This window comes from Maylandia zebra, linkage group LG6 (genome assembly GCF_041146795.1).
Source record: "Maylandia zebra isolate NMK-2024a linkage group LG6, Mzebra_GT3a, whole genome shotgun sequence".
NCBI classification, from domain to species: domain Eukaryota; kingdom Metazoa; phylum Chordata; class Actinopteri; order Cichliformes; family Cichlidae; genus Maylandia; species Maylandia zebra.
The window spans coordinates 14,828,682-14,844,392 of record NC_135172.1 but is presented as its reverse complement, the minus strand read 5'-3'; the positions used below and the strand labels follow the sequence as shown (position 1 = coordinate 14,844,392).

General features: G+C 39.5%; 1 protein-coding gene across 1 annotated transcript; it reads right to left on the bottom strand.

The window, feature by feature from the left end:
• Nucleotides 1-1,340: 1,340 nt before the first annotated feature.
• Nucleotides 1,341-5,324, bottom strand: LOC101464850 (microfibril-associated glycoprotein 4-like). The gene is made up of 5 exons (XM_004569001.6): nucleotides 4,388-5,324; nucleotides 3,386-3,583; nucleotides 2,956-3,052; nucleotides 2,618-2,785; nucleotides 1,341-2,144 (listed from the first exon to the last, which is right to left on the bottom strand). Exons 1-5 carry the CDS (start codon nucleotides 4,394-4,396, stop codon nucleotides 1,873-1,875), a joined length of 744 nt encoding a protein of 247 aa, XP_004569058.1. The 5' UTR covers nucleotides 4,397-5,324; the 3' UTR covers nucleotides 1,341-1,872.
• Between the last annotated feature and the right edge of the window lie 10,387 nt (nucleotides 5,325-15,711).

Here is a 15,711-nt window from a genome sequence, read left to right as displayed (position 1 = left end):
CAAATAAACTAATTAACTTTTTCCCCCACAGCACTGATAGAGGAAGTAAGAACATTCTTTAAGCTACTTAAAACTCTTTTTTTTTTTACCCTCGTTGTAACATAAAACAGCACCTTCCTTGTGAGGGCCCTTTTTTGTGTTTAAAAAGTATAAAAGTTTTTTAATGGCCAGCAGGGGGCGACCTCAAGGAGCGCCCTTGTATAGCCCATTTTGGGGAAAAAAATTCTCCAGCTGTGTTGTTCTATGACATCAGTGCACACGTTCCAGATGTGTTTATGATCTCACTAGTTTCTGATAATGTAACGTGGTGTTAATTTTGTAAATTATAGTCAAATTTAAAGAAAAACAGATGATATAGCAGTCTAAACCTGTGACTTCTGGGTTTTTTTTAAAAATAAGAGTCACTTCACTAACTAGTGGGCAGTGTCACTCGGGCTCTTCTTTTTATACCACTGCAAAAGTCTTTAGACATTCCTCTATGTTTTGCTATGAAAACGCAAAATAGGTGCAGTGATTTACCGAAATATGTAAATGAACATGGAAATACACCATATAAGGCACAAACAGAGTTTGTGCAATTCTAATGAGCTTCAGAGTCAAATCTAGTATGACCACCTTTATTCTTCAACACAGCCTGAACTCTTCCTGACATACATGACTGATAGTGTTACATCCAGGTATGCTTTCACTGCATTGGCAGTCAGTTTGGGATCATTGTCATGATGAAAGTGAAGCATTTGCCATTCAGATGCTTTCTAAATAATATTGCTTAATGGACCAAAACCTGACGGTACTTTTCTGAGTTCATAATTCCATCAATTTTGGAGATCTCTCTAATACCACAGGCTGAAATTTCGCCCTAAACCATGACAGAGCGTCCACCATGTTTAACAGATGTCTACCTCTCTCCCAAACTTCCCCGTTTGTCCCCAAAATTTTTAACTTTGATTTGTAACTCCATAGGGCAATTTACACTTGGGAATATTAATAAATATTGCTAATATAATATTTAATACCTGTCTAACTGGGTTATCTTTGGCAGATTCAACTAAAAATTGGGAACATATAATGTGCTTTGTGAGAGGCCGCTACTAATAGTAAGTAAATGAAAATGGTGAAGTACAAGGTATGGACTTTAAATGAGTGTGAAAACAGCGAATATCAAAATAAGAATTAAAAAACCATCAGAAAGCCATCGACGAACATGCTAGCATTATCCCTGTTAGCTAGTTAGCCAGATGAAATTAGCTTTAAGCTCAAAGCTCTGCTGCCCCTGATGTTAGTCTCCTGGCAAGCATGTAGACTCTTTGAAAAATGACAGAAGTCAAGAACAGAGATAGTTAAAAAAAAACACCATTTATTATATTTATGAAAGAGCTAGCACAATGAAAATGCCTTTCACCTTTTCCAGTAGCATATCATTGGGTTTCTAATAGGAGCTGAATGGCACCTCCTTCTCCTCCTCCTACTAACTGCAACTTTTAAACTTAGTCTACTCTATCTTAGAGGATAGAGAGAAAGCACCAGTCCTGTAGCGCTAGTATCGATCAGATGCCATTACCAGCGTTAGTATCAATACTACTGATATTTGGGTCGATATGTTATTAAATAACATAATATTGTAATAAGAAATTTCAAAAGTAGATGTATGCAGATTTAAACTATTATTACAGTTTGTATTTTTGAAACAAGGCACTAAACTAAAAAAAAAAAGGAAATAAATGGGTGTTTTAACTGTTTCTTTATTGCTTGTAAATTAATTTCAGCAAGAACAACTTGGGTGTTAGAGATGGTGTCCCCACACATCCCAGCTCTTCTCGTGCAATGGAGGGTGGGTACTATCATAATCTTGTTTATCTTTAGAAAATCAGGTTAATTTCTGCATGAACACTTAGGTCTTAATCGAATTTTCATGGCAATGGTCTTGAGGGAGTAGTTCCAGCCCTTCCATGTATGCCAAATCACGTGGACGTTATCATACCCAATGGCACCATGAGGCGCATACATGCCGTTTGGGTTAGTGATGTGACACTGATTGTACCAGAACCCACCCAAATAATGCTGAGCGCAGTTTTTATCCCACAGATCCTGATCTTTGTCGTACGTGGTGAACTTCATGGAGTTGTGTTCAGATAAACTGTCCCCTAGAAGAAGAAAACAGGGAAAATGTGAGTGCAGTCAAGACTAAGAAGGTTCTATGGTCTTTTTTACTTTTCTCACACGGGTTTGTATTTGTTATTTGGCTTTTTGTGTTTGACAGAAGTAGTTAATTTACTTGGAGATAATATGTAGAGGAAAATAGTTTGGAACTTTTCCTCAGCCTTTATTTTCAGCAGTTAATTCCTAATTATTATCTTAACAATTGTCTCTTTAGCTGTTTTTCCTTTCAAAGGAAGAGAATGACTCTGTACAGACCAAATACTGCACTTTGCAAACCATTAAGATAAAAAAAAAAAACATTATTCAAATTAATAAGCTACACTGGCATATCTCTTTAATAGGATTTTTCCACTTAAACAAAATTTTAAAAATCAGTATGTTCTTTCATTATTATAATTTTATTTTTGGCCAGGTTTAAAAATGATCCACAGTCTCTTGTGCTCGACACACTCCTCACCTGCTGCACCGCCAGTGAAGCTGCCCAGGTGAAGCTGATACCCAACAGTCTCAGACTCAATTGAGAAAGAGGAGTACTGTGCGGACCTCCTTTCTCCGTTCCAGTCCTCCATGTCGACCCGCAGCTCGTTCTCCTTCCTCATAGTCAGCAGGAAGATGTTTTCCAGACCTGGAAAGACACACACACACAGCTCTGTTTCACTTTGCATCGTGCACCAGCATCCTATTTCTGACACTGTTTCTTTCCCAGGCTCCATCATTTCATCTCGCCACACCAAGTTTAGATTAAAAGCAGCACAAGCGCCTTGTATTTAATGCACTTCTCCTTCCTGCACTCACCCAGCCAATATTCTCCAGCCACATTCCCAAACCCTGTCTTATAGTGCCTCCAGGGCCTGAAGAAGCTTTCTGTCCCATCGATCCTCCTCTGAAATACCTGAGAGGGAGAATACGAAACAAACTGAGACCTTTAATGTTTACTAACATTAAATGCTATATATTTATCTAACATTATTAGTTGGTCACATCTGCATTCTCCACTGATGCCAAAAACATATATCATAATTAAAGATGTAATTTTTCATTTTTGCCCAGGTGCCACCACTCCAGAGGGTTTCGTGAAATTCAGCTTGGTATTTTTGTGCTGACAAACAGACATGTTTGTCAGCACAAAAATACATGTTTTATTCTGCAGCACGGTGACACCCCCCCACCCCCCAAAAAACTTTGACATTTATTTGAAAATATGATGATAGGATTTGATACTGACAGTCCATCTCCCTCCATCAGTGTCCATGTCGCAGTAGACATGCAGGGGAGTAGTGGGACCTCCTGGGTAGATTTTGTAGACTCCACTGGAGCTTGTGTTGTCATTGCGATATATGTCATCACAGTCAATGGGAAGGTAAAACTGGGAGCTGGAGTGGACTGAGGCCACAAGAACGAGCAGAGCTACGAGGAATGTCTCCTAGAGGAGAGGAAAGAGATTATAGCACCTCCAGTATCTACACTGGTTTCCTGTACCCTAGAAAAATGTTTGTCTTATTTATCACGGAAAATCATGCAGATATTTTGTTCTTTTGATCGCCTCTTAAAAATACTTATATTTCAGAGTCTGTACTTTTTCACTTGTACCTGAGAAAAGAAGATCCTTCAGTACTTACCAGCTTTTACTGGTATATTTTTTAACACATGTTCCTGTACTTCTACTTCAGTAAGCAATGTGTGTAATTTTGCCACCTCTGCTATGATACCACCAGTATCCAGCAGTGATGACATTTGGGGTTTCCCTGCAGGATGACTCTGATGTTTGCCATAAAGTTTTGCAATTATTTGTGTAACTTCTCTGGAGAACAGGGTGTTACACAGGCTCAGTGAAGCAAAATCTGTTTTATTCCCCCACATTTGTTCTGTGCATGCGTCACAGAGAGTGAGGTCACAGGTCAGGCGTCTGTAAACTGATGACACGTTGTCAGCGGAACTGGGAGTGCCTGCTAATGGTTAACTAAAAATATCAGGTAACAGGATAAAGTCAACAGTAGAAAGAGATTACAGGCAGCACACGTAGGTTGTCTGTTAGGACGAGGTAGTCTGGCATTTTTGTTGATGTCTGCAGCCTTCAACCCCAATATTGAAGTATATATGGTATATTCTGTCAGATGCAGAATATACCATACCCTATCATCATATCATTTTAAATTTAACATTTTTTTTTGGGGGGGGGGGGGGGGGGGGGGGGGTGTCGTTAATGTGTAGCTTGCATTATTCTTACCTGCATCATCGTAATGTGGAGGTGGGTCTCCTGTTCAGGTCAGTCTATGGTAAAGGATCTCAGAGGAGGGACAGTTTTAAATAGTCCAAGCAGGGTCTGTCTGTGGAGTCATGTGACATGGGCGTTTGTCTGTAGACACCCACAGTCTGATAAAATATACTGGTCAATTTTTGTTACATTCATATCTAACTCTGATTTATTTTTTTAATGAGACAAACCAAAACATTCTGGGTAGCACTTTTTTTTCAGCACAGCACAATTGTTAAAAAGTGGTAATAGCACGGTAACAAGTTAGAATCAAGAAGGAAATAATGTGGAAATTTCTAAATTATTAATTAATTATCAGTAATAACATGGTAGGAACAGTGATTACAGTTGACTCCACTGAAATGTGGCCAGAAACTGGGGGTGATAATGTGAAAATAAAGATTTGGTAACAAGGCAAAACCAGTTAGTAATAGTAGCAACAATGCTGATGTTTTAGCATACTTGGATAGTATTACTATACTATAGTGCTTAAATTATACCTTTGGCTCCCAGCATTCTGCTTTAGTTTAAAGAAAATATGTAAATATTATGTTTAATACTCTGAATTATTAAACAGATATTTGACATTATCAAATCAATATTCTGAAATGTGTCCCTTATACTATGAAGACGTTACTAAGACCATTTGAAAATGTAGGAAGAAAAAGATCCAAGGATTTTTACTGAATTTTGACTCTTTGCCCTGAAGATGCCCAGAGAGCTTTCTCTTTTACTCGCTGAAGGAAAAAACTCTTTTTATAGTGTAATTTGAAAAACTCGACTCAAACAGGCATCCAATCAGCCTTGTGTGAAGTCTTTTAGCCATCAAAGCTAGAAAGGAAGAAGGTTATTTGTAAGTGAAAAATGACAAACCTTCACTGTGCAGGCAAACAAAGGCAGAGGAATACGTTACAATCCTAGTTTTTCTACAGGCTATACTGCTGACTATAGAAGCTTGCTTCTGCCACTGGAAAAAAATGCTGCCCTTGAAAAATTAGATTTTGCAATTTTCAGTTGCTTTTTCAGAACTGAGAGCTTGTAAGTAAAAGTTTGGGGAAACCTAACTCAAACTTTTAAGACACTAACATGAGCTTTCTTAATTGACTTCTGAATGCAAAGCAAATTTTCACCTCTGTGAAATTAAAAGTTAAGTTTTTACCAAGTGTTAATGTGAAAGTAACTAAGATTAGTGAGAAACAAAAAACAAAGTCACATTAGCTTTGTAGGAAACAGTTCCATCACTTTGGGAAAGTGCCCTGAACCGCTTTTCATTAAATTTTGAAACGGTCTGGCTCCTGCCTACCTGGCACATCTTCTGCACATATCTCTCGGATCCTCTGTCCGGTCATTTCTTGTTGTGAAGACTGAAGCACCCACGGGACGAGCGTTTCCTGTTGTGGTTACAAATAATGGAATGAACTGCCTCTCTATATTAAGATGGCTCCTACACTTGACATTTTAAAATCCCTTTTGAAAACAAACATGTTCTCCACGGGATTAGAGTTAGCTTCTACTCAGTTATTTGACACTTAATAATCTTTTTTTCAGACTTTTTTAGTTTTATTTATTCTAAATTGCTCTAAAAATGAACTTGAATTGCACTGGATGGTCTGGCTCTTCTGTTGGACTCGTATTTTCTCGGCTGTGATCTGTGCACAGCTTGACATTTGAGTCCATCATTCTCATGTTGATGTTTAGCGATGTTGTTGGATCTTGGGTATTTCATAAACAGTAGAGTGTGTCACATGTGGCTCAGCAGAGCATTGCTCATTAGTTTTATGTTTTAATTGACTAAAGGAAAAGGATCACAGACACAGGGACCTAATTTATTTTCCTTTGCAGAATTTCACGAGTAATTAAACCAATCTCAAACTGTTGAAACTTTTTCCTTCAGTTGTAAATCTGCTCCCTCAGCTTCTGTTCTCTTCGCTGGCAAGGCGTTTCACTTCTGCCAAGCTCATCAGCAGGCTTCCAGGAGGATTGGGATCTACCTGAAGGACCTGGCAGCCGTTGATTTCCTCTGCGTCTGTCTCCTTATGTATAATACCAATTTTGCCAACAGCTCTGTTGCTATCCCCATATTCGACCGTAGCTTTGGTGCCTCGGCCTTCCTCCTCATCACGCTAGCATGGTGTTCCCGGTCTGCATCCTTGCTTACAGGTAGGCAGCAGTGTCATACTGTGTAAGTGTAAATGGTTTGTACTGGTCTGGGATTTTCCCCTAATATAAATAAAAAATAAAAATTAATTAATAAATAAAATCCACATGATGAAAATGATAAAAATAAACACACTTGATCAAATTCCATGTTATTATTAAGGTTTCTCAAGATTGTCAGCCTTTTTGGAATTCACATCCTGCAGACAGTGCAGGGCGCGCACATCATCTGTACAGTAAACTTGTTTTTTCTTTCCTGCTCCAAAGAGGCAAACCTGGCAACCTTTGATCCCCAACGTCATGATCTGAAGTCAGCTCACCCAGTTCTGCAAAATCTTAACATATTACCTTCCAGCATATCCCAGTCTCCCTGATCTGCTCCCTGAAGCAGTGACTGGTCACACAGAAACACCTGGTGCTTTATATACAAAATATCTACAGAACATCTGTCTCATCTACTTCACTGTCTGCAAGGTTTTCAGGACCCAGTTCAACCTGAGAATAATTTGTACAAATATATCTTCCAATCATACAATTCAAAATATATAAATCATCCATTCGTTTTCTTCTGCTCGTCTAATTCAAGTTTGCAATGGGGCTGGAGCCTATTCCAGCTGTCATAGGGAGAAAGGCTAGTTACACCATGGTTTTAACAGCTGTTCAGTCTAATGCAAGGCTAACACACAGAGAGAAAGACAATCATTCACTCTCACATTCATACCAGTTAGCTACAAATGCATGTCTGTGGGAATATGGTAAAGAAATGTAATTTTTAAATGTATTATCAAACTTATCAACGTCATACCATACATAAACATTTATACATTATTCTTTCATTTACAATATTGTGGTTTCAAATACAGATAATGTAGTAATGCTAATAAATATCTATTTATTTATAATAGTAAAGTAAAACAAATTAACTGCTTATAAAACAAAACAGCTTAACATTACATTAACAAACATTTCTAAAATATTTGCAGGAAACAGGATGTTAAAATTTCATGTAATATATTTCATGGAATGTACAGTAGTTGTTGGGGGAAAACTCTGCAAAAGACCCAGGAGAAATAAAGACACAATGAGACAAAGTTACTTTCTTTATCAAACGTGTACACGGGTGAGCTGCGAAGAACAACTCACACCATGCACAGTGGCTTGGTAATTTTTATAGGCACAGAGCACAGAGACAGTGAGAACAGGATAACAAATAATAAACAGATAAAATAAAACAACTCCATATATGGTGCTAGTCTCGTCAGCAGAGAGCTAGGGAAGATAAAACAATCTAAAACAATATGTCCCAGAAACAAGATGTGTTTGCTGGGAAAGTCTAAAAAGATAATTCTAAACTAATCTAACCATAGGCAGAGGGCAGACAAAAGGCATCTTTGTACATTTAAAAGAAGGTAAAGAAACATAGAATCATTTTTCCTGTAACAGTAGTAAATGTGAATATTATTATTCCTCACATAGTCTTGTTATAGTGACAAAAATGTAACTGTAACTGATTATATGTAAAAAATGTTGGGCATGTAATGTACCAGTGTGTCATGTTGTCACGTTTACTGACTGATTTTACAGTCCTGTTTCCCTGGCAACATTCCTAATTTTCTGACCAAAATCAACTGCAGTGGAACTGAAACTGTTACATCACTCGTAGGACGTACAGCAGCAGGTGTGGTGAATAAAGGGATCGATATTGTCTTATACTGTACAAATGCCAGTGCTTTCTGGATGTGGCTCCTTTTTATTTGATTTCCTGCACAGTTCAAACACTGGAGTTGTGATCCAGCTTTTGTGGTGCTTGGGTTACTAGACAGCTAGCTGCTCTCTCTTTTTTCCTTCCTATCTGCCTACCAGAGGAAGTCAGGTCAGCGGTGGCTTGACATTAACGACACAGTTATTGATGGCTAATCTCAAACACAGAGATGCAATCAAACCCAGGGCCTTGTGAATGATGTTCCAAGAAAAGGTCAATAAAAAAGTGGATTCTTTCTGCTGTTCTCACATGTCTCTCTGTCTTTCTTTCATTTTATCTCAGTCTTGCTGCGGGGCTTCTGGTGGTGTATTGGCTCAGAGAAAAGGGGTGGGGATGAGGGGTCGGTAGAGAGGCTGCTATTTTCCTGCCAGGTTTTGTTCGTTTCGACAAATAATCCATGTTAATAAATGGCCCTTGAGGATGTCAAATGCGGCTGGAGGAAAAGGGGAGATAGAAAGGAAGGAAGAAAAGGAGTGTTTGTGTTAAATTAAGAGTGTTCACATATTGTCCAAAATGTTGTATCCAGCTAGAGATATTGGTTGAAAGTGCACCTAAAAGAGCCTTTAAGTTTGAGCTCCACAAGATTTTGAGGGATTCCCATTACCTGGTTGCTCTTTGAGTAACTGTTGTAGTTTATACAGAGGCATGTTTCAGATGGAGCACATACAGTATTTCCTTGTTGCTGTTTAGTAAGCAACTTAAGTAAGCTACTGTGTCAGGGCTCTGTGTGCGGGCAGACGGAAAGGAGGATCCAAACGCAGGACTCAGACACTAACTTGAAACTCAAAAACCTCGGCTTTATTGCTGGTACGAAAACAAAACATGAAGTGAACACGAACTATGGAGAACAGAAACACACAGGCATAATCTGATGGTACGACGCGACACCGAGCATGGGAAAACACAGGGCTTAAATACACAGGGTAGTAATGAGGGAATGGGCAACAGAAGGGAGACACAGTTGGGGGAGATCAGGGCTAACGAGACGGGGGAGCTAAGCTGCACACACTAACATAAGACAAAGACTTTCACAATAAGACAGGAAACAAGAATTACTAAACCAGATACAGACATGACACTGAGAGACAGACTAGACACTGAACAGAAACTGCAACACACATGAGAACCCAAAACCCAAGAACTGATCCCTCACCAAGAATAACAGAAACAGATCCATAATGATAATAATAAACAAAGCACCAGAACATCAGAAAACAATCCATAATGCAAAAATAAACCAAAACATAATAAACTCAAAATACTGGGTCCAACGGACCCAGAACCGTGACATACTGTGAGCAAACAAGTTCTTTATTTCCATTCTTAGTTGATAACGCAACACTTTTCCAGGTTTAACCCAGTGAGATCCGAGTCATCACCTCTGATGACCCCAACCTGTACTTTCAGAATACATAGAGTGCTTAAAAGAAATTTATCACACCACCACCTAAAGTAAGGTTTAAGCCAGCATTGGTAATTCAGTTTAATTTATGTTTATATAATGGTTAATCATCTAGTTTGTTCAAGCTATTAAATCTAATTGCTAAAACTGTTGTTGTCCAAAAGCAGAAAAAATAGTAAAGTAAATTATTATTATTTTGATTGAGATGAAAAATTATAGTTATTTACTTACTGGAGAGGAAAAATCATTTCAGTGATTGGATGTTATGCTTGATTAGTTTCTGTTAGTCCAGTGTGGCGGCTCAGATTTGAGCATAAAAATGTGAGTTCTGTGAATATTCCATAATTTTTAGTTTTAAACAAGTTTTTGACAGATTTCTAAAATATTTGTGTTTTTTCGGTTTTTCAAAGTCTTGAGAGTTACCGGAACATGACCATAGTTCTCAGTTAAACACTTCAGAAAGTTATATCCATAGACAGTATTAGCCAACGCTCAGAAGTTTTGTGATGTATCTGTCCAAAATTACAGATCGTAAATCATTGTGATGGCACAAAAGACCAGTGAAAATATCAGCTTTCATCTTTAATAGTTGTTGACATATTCATGTTCAAACGTTGCCACAGATTTCAAAGTGTAAAAAATAATTTGCAAGTGGGTCAAAGGATCATTTTTCAGAAATATATATTTTGAAAACTATTTGATATATGAAGCTAAAATCTCACAGGACTCTTTGTATATGTTCAGACCTTATACCATATTGCAAATTGAAGATATTTGAGCTGAAAATGTCCTAAAAATTGGCTGCATAACATGGAATTACCCACATATCGAAAACCCTTTAAAAAACTCATCTCAAAATAGTCCAGCTTGTCCAAAAAAACCCAACAAAACAAACAAAAAACACACATGTAAGGGTTGTTATCACTCAGGATGACTTAGCTCTGTGATAAAAAGGTAAAAGGTAGTGCAAATATGGTAAGCAACCTGCCTTTTGTCACTGTTAATGTTTTAAATGTTCTATATCAATGTTAGTTATGTTTTATGTCCTATGATGATTTATGTTGATTTTGCAGACAGTATAATAAAAAAATCCTTATGTTGATCCCTTTTTCTATAACTGGGCCTCTTTTTTAGCATCAGAAAACACACTTGAGGCAGCTGCAATAGTAAAGTGTGGTTGGGGTTAATCAACAGCACACTTCCAGGTATTTCCAGGAGTTCCAGGTACCTCCAGGTAGTACCTGGACCCTGCATGTAGTCTCACCTCCTAAGCAATGCTGATATTCAGGTCTAGGAATTCATTCTCAGAGCGAATGATCTGATGATGGCTGCACTTTACATTTTAACTTTAGTGGCCAAAACCCATTACCTTATAAAACTGTCATGGTGGAATGTCGAGCAAGCAGCTGCTTAATTATGCATTCAGTAGATGTGGAGCAGCATTACAATTCATCTGGAGTTTCAAGCCTGCAGATCAATACAAATTCTCTTTTTACTTCTGTTTTTAAACTCTGTCAACTTTTAATGGTAATATCTGAATATAGACCGACTTAATGCTCCAATAGGTTCACCAGCTAGTCTTTGACTGTGTTAGCTGGGCAGGTAACATACATGTAGCTTACAACTGAAGATGCAAATGAGTGAAACTGGAGGCAGCAATGTGACTGAAATATACCATTCACACAGATAGCTCCACTCTAAGTAAACATATGCAGCACTAAGTGTTGTGTTAACAAATGTGACAAAAATGAGCAAAATTCAAAGTGAAGACACATTTCCTGTATGCTTTTTGAGTTATTTTGACACACAGTGTTGTTTCAGATATATTTTTGTGCAAGTTTTTGTGCCAGCAAACTAAATAGTTTTTTCCACAGTTAATTTCAGAAGTTATTTTAGTGTTATTTAACTGCAGTGACCTTGGTGCTTTTCCAAGTGTACACCACTGTATTGTATTATACAGTACTTTTTTATTCTTTCTAAGTCACACTCGAGTCCTCTTTTGCTTGAGTCCACCCATAACTCATCTGTGTGAAATCACGTTATATCAAGTTCCTTGACCTTGTTTAACAAGTGATCTTTAAAAAGCTGTAAAATGACAAAGTGAACTGCAGAGGCTGTCCCTCAGGTCTGCAGTGGCAAAAGTAGTGACTGATGCCAGTGTAAATGCTCGGGCTCTAAAGTACTGTATTTGTTATGGGTGCGTAATGTGGTCTCTAATGTTTGTGTGGCAGAGAGTGTGTGGGGACGTGTGTGGATGTGGGGACATCAACACTCTGGCTGAATAACTACATGTAGTCAGCCAGTCAGCGTTCTTTTGCAGAGCGGTCACTTGAACACTAACTAAGCTGCACCCCTGTGGGAAATGTAAACGCACAGGATTTGCCACGGAAGCTGTGATTTTGTCTTCGCTCAAGAAAAAAAATAAGTTAAATAATGTGCAGAAAACCAAGGAAACAAACAAGTGAGAAAGTGCATGAAAACAGTTTAAACACATTAAAACACCTGCGATATCTGACAGTATTTTACTGTGTTTAATGGGACAAATTGTGTATCTCAACGTGTATTTGTGTCTACATAATGCCACACATGTCGCCCTACATTTAAAGCATGTTGAACTCTTGTAGCTCCTTCTGTGCTGAGGGGAAAGGAGGTGATATGTTCGAGTGTTTGATCACGGCATTACGAATAGGCACCTCTCAATGTTGACGAAACATTACCACGAGCACTATCACGTGTATGATAATGACATAATAAGAAACCCTGAGTGCAGGGTTTCTCTGAACCACTGGATGGCACTGCTCCTCCTCCCACAGTTTCATTTCACCCACGACTCCCTCCCACCATGTAGTCTGTTTCTCTCTCTCTCCCTCTCTCTCTTGCCCTTTCCTTACGTCTCCTTATCTTGTGTAGGAGGAAGATTAGAATCGCCAGAGAGCACAACGAGGATTACCAGATCAATATCGGGGACAATCTTTCTCTCCCATCTCTTTTACATGGTCTATCCCTCCGTTTCCTTCTCCTCTCAGGCTCTGTCACTCACTCGCTCTCTGTGGTTAATTCCTATTTTCACCCTCTGCCCTTCAAGTCACTCATTGCTTCTGGGTGAGAGAGAGAGGCAGAGAGAAATAGAAGGAGAGAGGGATAGCAGGGGGTTGGGGGTGAGGATGGGGGGAGCACCGATAATAAAGGAGACAGATACAGCTGAGTGAGATGGGGACAGAGATGAGAGATTTAGTTTCCTTTCACTCCACGGATGCTATTGATCCACTCTAACCTGCTTGCACACACACTCATAATGGGCAGCACTCTTAATTCATTACACAATGCTAAACAGGCTGAGCTGAGGCTCGGTGAGGCAGCATATAACCCATTTTATACACAGATAGGTGAGTGGCGCTGATGAAAAACACCTAAAGGTATTTTTCTGTCCTCTCAGACCGACTTGGGGCCTGAAGGAGGGGAGAGGAAAACGGAGAGGAGAGACGGAAAAGTCGGAAATAAACGCACAGGTGCACAGATCCATACAGGTTTAAAATAACAAGTGGAACGGAGGAACCTTGTTTGTCCACTTCCAGGGTACACGGAGAGGTGGTAAATGAAATCCCACGAAAAGGAGATTAGTCAATAGACTCAGGTAAACACTTATAGATATAGTGCAGCGCGTGTATGTGTGTATGTCGTGGGGAGGGCGGTGGGGTTGGGGGACTCATCTTTTATGTATGAGTGTTTGTTTAGCTGCACTTGCAGCTGTGCCTGGGTTGCTTCCCATTCTCGGTCAGACACGATTTTCTCTTGCCATAATTAAACACAGTGCTCCATTTAAAACTGTCTGACTGTCAACACGCAATGTTTACATTATAAAATGTCCCAACAACACATTCACAAACAGAGGAACATGACATTTGGTGAAATGACAGTAAAAAAAACCAACAAACAGGAAATTATCTCATTACTTTTGCTGGGGCTCAGAGTTAATCGCATGAATGGACTTGCACACTTGTCTGTTTGCTTGCGTGTTTGCACATGGGTTTGCATGTGTGAACACCGTGTGTGTGTGTGTGTGTGTGTGTGTGTGTGTGTGTGTGTGTGTGTGTGTGTGTGTGTGTGTGTGAGACCAGCTTGCATCTCAGTTGGGCACAGGAAATGGGTGTTTGTTTGGGAACAGTTGATGGTGAACCACTCTGTCCCAGGCAGAACTATATACCAGGAGGTGACCAGCGAGCACACACACACACACACACACACACACACACACACACACACACACACACACTTCCTTTCCTACTTGCATAATGAACCAAAGAAAGGTCTGTCTAAACTAATGGCCATATCAGCAAGTTCAAATAGTCAAAAAGACTGATGTGAGTCACACTCGCAGATCCACACACACAGACACAAATGAAATGTGGCTTTGCAGATGTGCATGTGTCTGTGCGTGTGTGAGAAACTCATTGATATGTGTGAGCAAAGGCGTGTTATTGGTTCCTACGGGCTCGTTTGGGGCTAATTAGAGAGAGTAATGAGATAAGAGGAGTGGGAGAGGGAGGCGATGCTCTGATGGATGTGGGGAAGGGGACGGCATCTCAATGAAGAGAGACTCTGTGGGAGGGAGAGAGATCAAATTAGAGGATGAAAGGGGAACAAGAGGCAAGGTAGCGAGGATGGAATAATGCAGGGAATCAATAATGTGGGCTGAGCGGGAACCTCGCCTGTAGTGGTTCAGTGAAGGGGAGGTCCCGGACAAAGGACACAGTATATTCCAGGAGCTCAGGGTTAAAGTCCAGTACCAGGTAATAAGTCAGAAAAGCAAACATTTCCTGCATCTGGTGATATACACACTGAAGTACCTCTCTGAAGACCGAGAACTGTGAAAAAATAAAAAATAAAATAAAACAAAACAAATACAGCCAAGCGTTGAGTAGCTTATAGAACAGCTTTTAGCGGCAATAATTTAAGTAATTGCTTTCTGTTATCTCTTTATCAGTTTCTGTGGAGGAATTCTGGCCCATCTTCTTTACATAAAGAAAATAAAAGAGACTGCGGTCATTTGTTTATGCACAGCTCTCTTCACATCACAGGGTTTCAGGTTGACGTCTGGACTTTGCCTGGGTCATTGCAACATCTTGATTCTTTTCTTTTTCAGCCATGCTGTTGTAGATTTGCTGCTGTATCTGGGATCGTAAACCTGCTGCATGACCCAGTTATACCCACATCTTACCTATCAGACGGATTTCATGGTCGACTCATTGACTGAAGCTTGTGCCCACGCTACAAAACAAATCACACCTCCACCATCGTGCTCTGCAGTTAGTATGAGGTGTTTGTGTTTATGAGCTGTGTTCGGTTTTCTTCTGTTACTTTCCATCCAAGTATGAACAAAGTGGATAAAATCATCTCTGCTGCAGAAATACTTTGCTTCTTCATTTTAAGTGGCTTAATATGAGGTGAGTCACTAATATGAGTACTGTGAAAAAATAAAAATAAAGAGCTTGAAGACAGCAGAGTTTGTTTATAACAGACCTTCCCAAAGTTTGGGGCCCATGGCAGGGGGGGCGTGGCATGAAAAGGGGGGAAAAAAAACAAAACACTTGGACACTGCTAGCACGGGCGCCTACAGAAACGCAAAGCAGGAGATGAGGCATCACTGAATATGTTTCCAAACCAACTTCATTCTAAGCCAAAGACTATAAAATATGGTGAAGCATATCTGCCCTTTGGTTTCACGTGCACAAGTGCCGAGGTAGGTCTCCCTGCAGAATTGGTTTTCCCTTCATCAGGAGCAGCGCTGGGCTGTTTAAATCACGGACAAACAGTATCCCACATTCATGATTTTTAGTTCACAAACACTTCTTGTAATGACTACTCCTGACATTTTGGAGATATACATACTATACTATACTTTGTACAGTAAAGTTACAGCGGGATACAAATGATATCAGGCTGATCCTGCCACGATTTGTTCCCCTGGTTCAAATC